This window comes from Scyliorhinus canicula, chromosome 27, assembly GCF_902713615.1.
Source record: "Scyliorhinus canicula chromosome 27, sScyCan1.1, whole genome shotgun sequence".
In the NCBI taxonomy this organism is placed as follows: domain Eukaryota; kingdom Metazoa; phylum Chordata; class Chondrichthyes; order Carcharhiniformes; family Scyliorhinidae; genus Scyliorhinus; species Scyliorhinus canicula.
In genome coordinates, this window is record NC_052172.1 from 16,299,852 (window position 1) to 16,311,068 (window position 11,217).

General features: G+C 51.2%; 1 protein-coding gene across 1 annotated transcript in view; it reads right to left on the reverse strand.

Annotated features, from left to right (window-relative positions):
• LOC119957987 (glutaminyl-peptide cyclotransferase-like) overlaps positions 1–10,976 on the reverse strand; it is a 14,884-nt gene extending 3,908 nt beyond the window's left edge. The window contains exons 1-6 of the mRNA XM_038786236.1: positions 10,857–10,976; positions 10,557–10,767; positions 4,656–4,802; positions 3,436–3,723; positions 1,692–1,853; positions 1–86 (exon numbers count right to left, since the gene is read on the reverse strand). The exon at positions 1–86 is cut by the window's left edge and continues 14 nt beyond it. Of these exons, the coding sequence (XP_038642164.1) occupies positions 1–86; positions 1,692–1,853; positions 3,436–3,723; positions 4,656–4,802; positions 10,557–10,742 (869 nt within the window). The 5' untranslated portion in view covers positions 10,743–10,767; positions 10,857–10,976. The remainder of the gene's footprint in view (positions 87–1,691; positions 1,854–3,435; positions 3,724–4,655; positions 4,803–10,556; positions 10,768–10,856) is intronic.
• Positions 10,977–11,217: the final 241 nt, after the last annotated feature.

An 11,217-nucleotide genomic window follows, 5' to 3' on the forward strand; every position in this document is an offset into this window, starting at 1 on the left:
CGACTAAACCAATGGGCTGTGTCCTTGAAGTGATTCAGGAACACAGGCTTGGCAGTACCAAGAAGGTCCAGGAGCACAAACACGTCCTGAAACAGACAGAGGGTTTATCAAACAGTCACAGGGATACCCGAGAGAAAGGCAGATTTTCCAGCAACAGGATGCGCCCGCCAACAATGAAGGTTACAGAAGAAAACGCACAGTTCAGTGTTGAATACTGATAATTGCGCAACACTATTTTAAAATTAGGGTCTGGTTTAGCACAGTGGGCTAAACAGCTGGCAGAACAAGGCCAGCAGCGCGGGTACAATTCCCAGTACCGGCCTCCCCGAACTGGCGCTGGAATGTGGCCACTATGTGGGCATTTCACAGTAACTTCATTGAAGCCAACTTGTGATGACAAGCGATTATTGTTATAATTATTATTAAATTTCAGTACCCAAATCTTTTTCCCCCCAATTAAGGGGCAATTTAGCCTGGCCAATCCACCTACCCTGCACATCTTTGGGTTGTGGGGGCGAAACCCATGCAGACACGGGGAGAATGTGCAAACTCCACACGGACAGTGGCCCAGAGCCGGGATCGAACCTGGGACCTGGGCAGCATGAGGCAGCAGGGTTAACCCACTGCGCCACCTTCCCAAATGGGACATAACTGACTTCAAATATCCAGTAACACCAAAAACTTCAGGAGAGGTACAACAAGGGGTTAGATACAGAGTAAAGCTCCCTCTACACTGTCCCCATCAAACACTCCCAGGACAGGTACAGCATGGGGTTAGATACAGAGTAAAGTTCCCTCGACACTGTCCCCATCAAACACTCCCAGGACAGGGACAGCACGGGGTTAGATACAGAGTAAAGCTCCCTCTACACCGTCCCCATCAAACACTCCGAGGACAGGTACAGCACGGGGTTAGATACAGAGTAAAGCTCCCCCTACACTGTCCCCATCAAACACTCCCAGGACAGGTACAGCACGGGGTTAGATACAGAGTAAAGCTCCCTCTACACTGTCCCCATCAAACACTCCCAGGACAGGTACAGCACGGGGTTAGATACAGAGTAAAGCTCCCTCTACACTGTCCCCATCAAACACTCCCAGGACAGGTACAGCACGGGGTTAGATACAGAGTAAAGCTCCCTCTACACTGTCCCCATCAAACACTCCCAGGACAGGTACAGCACGGGGTTAGATACAGAGCAAAGCTCCCACTACACTGTCCCCATCAAACACTCCCAGGACAGGTACAGCATGGGGTTAGATACAGAGTAAAGCTCGCTCTACACTGTCCCCATCAAACACTCCCAGGACAGGTACAGCACGGAGTTAGATACAGAGTAAAGCTGCCTCTACACTGTCCCCATCAAACACTCCCAGGACAGGTACAGCACGGGGTTAGATACAGAGTAAAGCTCCCTCTACACTGTCCCCATCAAACACTCCCAGGACAGGGACAGCACGGGGTTAGAGTCCAAGCTCCTCTTCCCCAAGTCACGCACCATCCTAACTTGGAAATATATCGGCCTTTCCTTCACTGTCACTGGGACAAAACCTTGGAGCTCCCTCCCTAACAGCACGATGGGTGTACCTACACCACATGACTGCAGGGGTCCAAGACGGCAGCTCACCACCAAGCTCTCATGGGCAACCTGCCATTCCCCCCCCCCCCCCCCTCATGAGCGAGAACTCACCATTGAATCGATGAGTGTGGAGCTGGCAGTGTTCCCTGGGTGTTTTGTTCTGGCCATGAGCTCAGCCAGATGGCGGGAGCCGTAGAGGGAGTCCGTGGGGCTCCACTTAACAAGCGCCTCCTCTCCATCCAGGAACAACATCTGGAGAGTCAGATCCAGTTTCTGTACAAAGGAGAGAAATGTTTGTTAGTGGCAGCTTGGCTCGGTGGGTGCACCCGCGTCTCTGAGCTCAAAGGTCATGTGTTCAGGACCTATTCCGGGATCTGACCGTGTGGCTTGGAAGTCCCATCGCAGTACTGCAGGAGTGCTGCAGAGTTGTTGTTGCCAACTCCGAATGAAACCTTAAACCAAGGACCCGTGTGCACTAAAGATCCTACGGCAGTCTGCCAAAGTTGAATAAGGACGTTCTCCCTGCTTCCCTGGCCAAGGGGCGCAATTCTCCGACCCTCACGCCGGGTGGGAGAATCGCGGGAGAAGCCGGGAATTCCCGCCACGCCGCCCTGGCACCGGGCGCAATTCTCCCACCCCCCCCCCCCAAAACGGCGTGCCGGGTTTTACGACAGGCCGCTCGGAGAATCGCCGCTCGCCGTTTCTAACAGTCGAGCGGCGATTCTCCGGCCCGGATGGGCCGAGCGGCCTGCCCAATACGACCGGTTCACACCGGCGCCAACCACACCTGGTCGCTGCCGGCGTGAACAGCGCGCGAACGCTGCGGGTGCGGCCTGTGGGGAGGGCAGAGGGAAGATTGAGCACCAGGGGGGTGCTCAGCGGGGGTCTGTCCCGTGATCGTTGCCCACCGATTGGCGGGCCGGCTTCTCTAAAAGATGCACTCTATTCCCTCCGCCGCCCCACAAGATAATTCCGCCATGTCTTGCGGCGCGCCCGCGGGGAGGACGGCAACCGCACATGCGCGGATTGGCGCCGGCCAACCTGCGTATGCGCGGGTGATGTCATTTAAGCGCCGCCAGCGGCGTCATTTAGGCGGCGCCGCTTTGACGCGGGCGCCAAGGCCCGGTGCGTGAAATTGACGCGGCGCCGCTCCTTACCCCCCTGGGGGTGGGAGAATAGGGGGCGAGGTGCGGCCTCCGACGCCGGAGTGAAACACTCCGGTTTTCACTCCGGCATCGGCACTTAAGTCTCCCGTTGGGAGAATCGCGCCCAAGGTTTATTCCTCAAACAACATCACAAACCTGGTTACGAACACATTGTTGCTAAACCCAAAACAAAATGTCAACTGTTCAATGCGATTCCGCGATTGGGCAGCATTTACTGAACAACCCTGAGTCCGCTAACAGCTACACTAACAACCAATTTAAGATAATCAGTTGAGCTTGTAACGTGGCTCATTTACGTTTGCTAGAAGCAGTGTACATTCATACACAGGGACCGGTCCTCCGCATGCAAAAGGAATATGTTCAAGCCTTGTGACATTTTTGAATTATCGGAGAACTTGGGGAACTTATAGCTCACTGTTGCTTACCCCATGGAAATGTTGACCAGAGTTGACCTGCCAACCAATCAGCTCCCTTTTCTCCTGTAATATGCATTATCGTGATTGTTTGAAATTTGGCATTCCTGTGTTTTGTCGGGTTGAGTTCAAGTCAGAAAGCCCACCGTCTCATTTTCATGGGCAATTAAGGATTGGCAATAAATGCTGGCATTGCCCATGTGCTGTGAGTGAATAAGCATTTTAAATAGTGGCCCCCAGTACCTACGTCCCACTTCCCTGGCTGAGGGTTTTTACCTTGTCCTTGAGTTTGACCAGCTCCTTGTCCAGTGAGCGGGCCAGCTCCAGCATCATAGAGCATGGTACAGCCGAGTCAGTGGCGCCCACGTAGATCCGCCCTTGATCATCGCGTGGGTAGTACTTGGAGTCATAGTGACACGCCAGGACCAGGCGGCGCCTGGCGGAGGGGTCGAGCGTGGCAACAATGTTGGAGAACACCCGCATGCCGTGGGGAGTGCTGTCCTCAAACGTGTCCAGGTCCACCGTCCACTGGGCGGGCAATGACCCAATATGCCCCTTGATGTGCTGAGGGAGGCAAACACAGAATTCCCATTACACCAAGCACTCCTGCTGTGTTTTTCCAGCAGTTTCTGGTTTCTCCGAAAAGGCGGAAATAGCAACACTACCAAGACCTGCATCCGTTATGTTTATTTATGGTGTTAACTTTGGCTGCTTCAGGGCGGCACAGTGGTTAGCACTGCTGCCTCACAGTGCAGAGGGCCCGGGTTCGATCCCTGCCCGTGTGGAGTTTGCACGTTCTCCCCGTGTCTGTGTGGGTCTCACCCCCACAACCCAAAAGATGTGCAGAGTAGGTGGATTGGCCAGGCTGAATTACCACTTAATTGGGAAACAAGTCGGCACTTTAAATTTTATTTTTTAATTTTTGTTTGCTTCTGCATAATTTTATTCTTTAAAAAAAATAAATTTAGAGAACCCAATTCATTTTTTCCAATTAAGGGGCAATTCAGCCTGGCCAATCCACCCACCCTGCACATCTTTGGGTTGTGGGGGCGAGACCCACGCAGACACGGGGAGAATGTGCAAACTCCACACAGGCAGCGGCCCAGAGCCGGGATCGAACCTGGGACCTGGGCGACGTGAGGCAGCAGGGCTAACCCACTGCGCCACCCTGCTGCCCATAATTTTATTCTTTACAGTAAATTCAATTTACTGTTTAGCCTGAACCACTTGACAACTTGCATTGATGTAGCATCTAACATATGAAAACATGTGCAACAGAGCCTATCGGCCCACTGTTTTTCCACCCGTTGCAGAAATCTCGCACGATACGAGCGGTGAATTGGAAATTGATCCAAATTGTACCAGTTCCTTTTTATCTCCTCTTGGTTTGCGACCGGAGTTCTCTCTCTTTCAGGCGCCCCATTGAAAATTGTCAAGTTGATTCTGAAACATCAGCAACAACAAAAAAGGGAGGAAGATTTTGGCTGCAAACACACCTGTCGGACAAATTCGATGCCCTTTGACCCCGGGTATCGCTCGATTAGCATTGGCACCAAGAAAACATTCCATAAGCGCTGCAAGTCGATGAGAGAGGTGAGGTGCCTCACCTGACTTGACATGACAGTCTTTGGTTTGTGTTCCAACTGTGTAAAAAAGAAAAGTATTTTAAGAACTTCATTTTCATTCAACCTAAACACAGGAATTGGGGACTGTAACTTGCATTTATATAGCACCTTAAAGACAGTAAAACGTCCCAGGCACTTCATTGGCGAATTATCGGACAAAACATTTCAGTGCCTTTTTCAGGATGGCAGCCTGAATCCACTAGCGGTGGATTGGATTGGATTTGTTTATTGTCACGTGTACCGAGGTACAGTGAAAAGTATTTTTCTGCGAGCAGCTCAACAGATCATTAAGTACATGGGAAGAAAAGGGAATGAAAGAAAATACATAATAGGGCAACACAAGGTACACAATGTAACTACATAGACACCGGCATCGGGTGAAGCATACAGGGGTGTAGTGTTAATGAGGTCAGTCCATAAGTGGGTCGTTTAGGAGTCTGGTAACAGCAGGGAAGAAGCTGTTTTTGAGTCTGTTGTGCGTGTTCTCAGACTTCTGTATCTCCTGCCCGATGGAAGAAGTTGGAAGAGTGAGTAAGCCGGGTGGGAGGGATCTTTGATTATGCTGCCCACTTTCCCCCGGCAGCGGGAGGTGTAGATGGAGTCAATGGATGGGAGGCAGGTTCGTGTGATGGACTGGGCGGTGTTCACGACTCTCTGAAGTTCCTTGCGGTCCTGGACCGAGCAGTTGCCATACCAGGCTGTGATGCAGCCAGATAGGATGCTTTCTACGGTGCATCTGTAAAAGTTGGTAAGGGTTAATGTGGACGTGCCAAATTTCCTTAGTTTCCTGAGGAAGTAAAGGCGCTGTTGTGCTTTCTTGGTGGTAGCATCGACGTGGATGGACCAGGACAGATATTTGGAGATGTGCACCCCTCGGAATTTGAAACTGCTAACCATCTCCACCTCGGCCCCGTTGATGCTGACAGGGGTGTGTACAGTACTTTGCTTCCTGAAGTCAATGATCAGCTCTTTAGTTTTGCTGGCATTGAGGGAGAGATTGTTGTCACTGCACCACTCCACTAAGTTCTCTATCTCCCTCCTGTATTGACTTGTCGTTATTCGAGATCCAGCCCACTATGGTCGTATCATCAGCAAACTTGTAGATGGAGTTGTTCCGCAGGGGTCAGTGCTGGAACCACACCTATTCACGATATACATTAATGACCTGGAAGAAGGAACTGAGAGTATTATTGCTAAGTTTGCAAATGATACGATGATAAGTAGAGGGACAGGTAATGTTGAGGAAACAGAAGAACTTGGACAGTCTTGGAGAGCGGCATGGTAGCCCAGTGCTTAGCACAGTTGCTGCACAGCTCCAGGGTCCCAGGTTCGATTCCCGGCTGGGTAACTGTCTGTGCGGAGTCTGCACGTTCTCCCCGTGTGTGCGTGCGTTTCCTCCGGGTGCTCCGGTTTCCTCCCACAGTCCAAAGATGTGCAGGTTAGGTGGATTGGCCGTGATAAATTGCGCTTAGTGTCCAAAAAAGGTTAGGTGGGGCTACTGGGTTACGGGGATAGGGTGGAGGTGTGGACTTGGGTAGGGTGGTCTTTCCAAGGGCCGGTGCAGTCTCGATGGGCTGAATGGCCTCCTTCTGCACTGTAAAAGAATTCTATGAGAATGGGCAAAGAAGTGGCAGATGGAATACACTGTGGAAAAGTGTGAGGTTATGCATGTTGGTGGGAAGAATAGGGGCAAAGACCATTTTCTAAATGGGGAAAAGGCTTCCAAAGTCAGAAGCACAAAGGGACTTAGGAGTCCTAGTTCAGGATTCTCTTAAGGTTAACGTGCAGGTTCAGTCGGCAGTTAGGAAAGCAAATGCAATGTTAGCATTCATGTCGAGAGGGCTAGAATAGAAGAGTAGTGTGGCCACCTAAAATGGCGTCCAGCAAGGGATGCTGGGAAAAGTGGTCAAGGGTATGGACAGGCAGGCTGCAGAACAGATCAAACAAAGTCGCAGCAAAAGGGTTTGCAGACTTCAAACGATTTCACAGGTTGATGTGAATAACATAAGTAAAGGGCCATCTCCAGAATCAATAGAACGGTCCTGTTAATCATACTTGTTTACCAGACACAGTGGCACCTAACTTTCCTATTTGGAAGGCGTACATGAACACACCTTCAAGCATGGTCACTGAGTGCCCATCCCAAAATTGGTGTGGCAGCCCCTGATTGGACCTGATCGACCTGGCTGATCGAGCCCCCATCAATTCATTGACAGATGACCCAGAGACCGCCCACCAAAAGGATCACGACATTCAAACGGCATCAAAGTTATTGCTCGGATTCATTCTTCTCTCGGAGCAGCAGCAGTAACTATCAACGGTGACTTCCACCGGCTGAAGGCGGAGACCATCACTCGACCCACGCAGACACGGGGAGAATGTGCAAACCCCACACGGACAGTAACCCGGGGCCGGGTTCGAACCCGGGTCCTCGGCCCTGGGTCACTGTCCGTGTGGAGTTTGCACATTCTCCCCGTGTCTGCGTGGGTTTCACCCCCACAACCCAAAGATGTGCAGGATAGGCGGATTGGCCACACTAAATTGTCCCTTAATTGGAAAAAATAATTGGGTACTCTAAATTTTTTTTTTTAAAGTCAAACCATGACCATGAAACCATTGTCAATTGTTGCAAAAAAAAAATCCATCTCCTTTACTGAGGCCCTTGAGGGAAAAAAGGGATAGGGCAGCACGGTAGCATTATGGATAGCACAATCGCTTCACAGCTCCAGGGTCCCAGGTTCGATTCCGGCTTGGGTCACTGTCTGTGCGGAGTCTGCACATCCTCCCCGTGTGTGCGTGGGTTTCCTCCGGGTGCTCCGGTTTCCTCCCACAGTCCAAAAGATGTGCGGGTTAGGTGGATTGGCCATGATAAACTGCCCTTAGTGTCCAAAATTGCCCTTAAGTGTTGGGTGGGGTTACTGGGTTATGGGGATAGGGTGGAGGTGTTAACCTTGGGTAGGATGCACTTTCCAGGAGCCGGTGCAGACTCGATGGGCTGAATGGCCTCCTTCTGCACTGTAAATTCTATGTAAAAATATGCCCATCTGACCTACACGTGACTCCAGACCCACTTTTAACTGCCCCTCGGAAATAGCCTAGCAAGGCACTCAGGGCAATTAGGGATAGGCAACATTACACCCCTGCCCCCCCCCCCCCCCCCACCCCCCCCCAACAGACTCCAGCCCAAAACCTCTGCATCCCTGGCCCACCTCAATCTTTATACCATTAGCCTCTGCCAACAGCTTTTCTTTAACTATCTTATCCCAACCTGTCCTAACCTTGTACCCCTCGAACAACTCCCCCCTCAATTTCCTCCTCTCCAAGGAGAACAAACCCCAACTTCCCCAACCCAAACCTCGGCGCTGAAATCCGCTTCCCCACACCACATCCCTGGAACAATTCCGGTAACTCGTCCTCCGCACCCTCTATGGTCACTGGCCAATGGCCCGATTGTGTCAATGGCTGAAACTGTATAGCCTCACGGTGCCCTGTGTTGGAATCCGACCTCGGGTCACTGTCTGTGCGGAGTTTGCACTTTCTCCCCGTGTCTGCGTGGGTTTCCTCCGGGCGCTCCGGTTTCCTCCCACAGTCCAGAGATGTGCAGGTTAGGTGGATTGGCTGTGCTAAAATTGCTTCTTAGTGCCCAACGGTTAGGTGGGTTATGGGACGGGTGCGGGGAAGTGGGCCGAGATTCGAGTGCTCTTTTGGCGGGTTCGGTGCAGAGCCGATGGGCTGAATGGCTTCATTCTGCACTTTGTGGATTTTATAACACCATAAAATCTAGGTGCAGGATTAGGCCATTCATCCCATCGAGTCTGCTCCGCCATTCAATCACGGCTGAAATGTTTCTCATCCCCATTCTCCTGCCTTCTCCCCATAGCCCCTGATCCCCCATAATTCATCAAGAACACCAGTTTTGTGTGTGTGGTACTGTTACCGACAGGGCTACAGACCAAGAGCTGGAAGGTGGAATTAGACAAAATAGTTCTTTCCAGGAACATCAGAACTAGGATCAGGATTCCCTTTGCTGCCCTCGCAGGGGACGATGGACAGAGTGCTTTTGGGGGTGTGGGTCGGAGAGGGGAAGGTGTCTGACATCTATAAGGTAATGCAGGAGGTGGAGGAGTCGTCAGTGGAGGAGCTGAAGGCTAAATGGGAGGAGGAACTAGGGGAGCAGATAGAGGACGGGACTTGGGCGGAGGCCTTGGAGAGAGTCAACTCCTCCTCCTCATGTGCGAGGCTTAGTCCCATCCAATTTAAGGTGCTGCACCGGGCCCATATGTCCGGGACTAGGATGAGTAGGTTCTTTGGGGGTGAGGACAGGTGCACCAGATGTTCGGGGAGTCCTGCGAACCACACCCATATGTTCTGGGCATGCCCAGCCCTGGAAGAATTCTGGAAGGGGGTGGCGGTGACGGTGTCGAGGGTGGTTGGATCCAGGGTCAAACCAGGGTGGGGACTCGCAATTTTTGGGGTTGGGGTGGAGCCGGGAGTGCAGGAAGCGAAAGAGGCCGGTGTCCTGGCCTTTGCGTCCCTAGTAGCCCGTCGAAGGATTCTGTTACAATGGAAGGATGCAAGGCCCCCAAGCGTGGAGACCTGGATCAGTGACATGGCGGGATTTATAAAATTGGAAAAGGTCAAATTTGCCCTGAGAGGATCAATACAAGGGTTCTATAAACGATGGCAGCCTTTTCTGGACTTCCTGGCTCAGAGATAGGTAACTGGGTCAATAGCAGCAGCAACCCGGGGGGGGGGGGGGGGGGGGGGGGGGTGCATTATTGTAGTGTTTATTCTGTAACTTTATAGTGTGTTAATTTGCGTTGTTGTTAAAATGCTGGGTTGTTCATGGGGATGGGGCGAATGTATATGATTGTTAATATTATTGTTATTTTCGGTATTTTACTAAGGTGCGTTATTGTTGTATAAAATCAAAATTTCTCAATAAAAATTATTTAAAAAAAAAAAAGAACTAGGAACAGGAGCAGACAAGTTTGCCTCTCGAGCCTGCTTTGAAAAATTGTTTACCCAATTGAGGAAAAAGTTCCTGCAGCCAATCGGGTGAGGGGCAGGGTGGCACAGTGGTTGGCACTGCTGCCTCACAGCGCCAGGGACACGGGTTCAATTCTCAGCTTGGGTCACTGTCTGTGCGGAGTCTGCACGTTCTCCCCGTGTCTGCGTGGGTTCCCTCCGGGTGCTCCGGTTTCCTCCCACAGTCCAAAGATGTGCAGGTGAGGTGGATTGGTTGTAATAAATTTGCCCCTTAGGTGTCCAAAAGGTTTGGTTGGGTTACAGGGTGGCGCTGTGGTTAGTTAGCACTGCTGCCTCACGGTGCCGAGGTCCCAGGTTCGATCCTGGCCCCGGGTCACTGTCCGTGTGGAGTTTGCACATTCTCCCCGTGTCTGCGTGGGTTTCGCCCCCACAACCCAAAGATGTGCAGGATAGGTGGATTGGCCACGCTAAATTGCCCCTTAATTGGAAAAAAATAATTGGATACTCTAAATTTATTAAAAGAAAACCATGCAGGACATAGTGATATACTTGTGTAATTAGGAATGAGTTACAACATATATTGCAACAGAATTGAAGCAACTTCTATTTTTTTTTAAAACTAACAATCTGAATGATATAAATTAAACTGATTTTAGAAAAGTGTACGAGTTTTAAGGTTGGGATTTTAAATTCAGAGCAGCGTCCCTTAATGAAACGTGTCTCTCGGCCGAGTCACATTGTTGCAGTTTTAATGTTGCCAATTACTCCTTGGAGGCCACGTACCTTCCTCCGGGTCCAGTCCTCCAGTGGCTCTCCTGGCTGTTCGGCTGTGAGATGAAGCCCCCAGAAGGTGCAGAGCAGCGCCAGGGCGAAGGAAGCCAAGAGCCAGTAGGCGAGCCGGGGCATCTTGGCCAGATAGGGGCGCCTGTCGGTGCGGGGGGCGCGCTGATTCCTGGCTGACTTGGCCATCTCGCTCAATGAATCGGATCAAGACCTGCAATTTAAAAAAAAATAAAGGCACACTCGCACCCAAGAATGAAGAGGCAAACGTTGCAAATATATCTTTCAGTGTGGTTCCCAGACCTCAGTTGCTCCTGGTTGATTTCATGTCAATTTCTCTGTTTAAAATCCCACCTCTTCTGAAACATCCTCCCCTCCACTTTCTGCTGGCAGCTGTTCAAAGCATCGACGCAGAATGATGACATTTTACTGGGGGTGTTGTCTACTTTTCACGAGGCACCACCTCCTCCCAGGCTGGCTTTACTGCAACTTGACAATACTGCAAAATAGGCTTTTCGTGGCACCGCCACAGTGGCAGACTGGGGGCTGTGGATCTGGAGTCATATGTGGGCCAGAATGGCATATTTATTTCCCTAAAAGGGTCACCAGATGGGGGGTCGGGTCCCACCCACCCCCATGGTCTTTGCATTACAAATTCAAATTT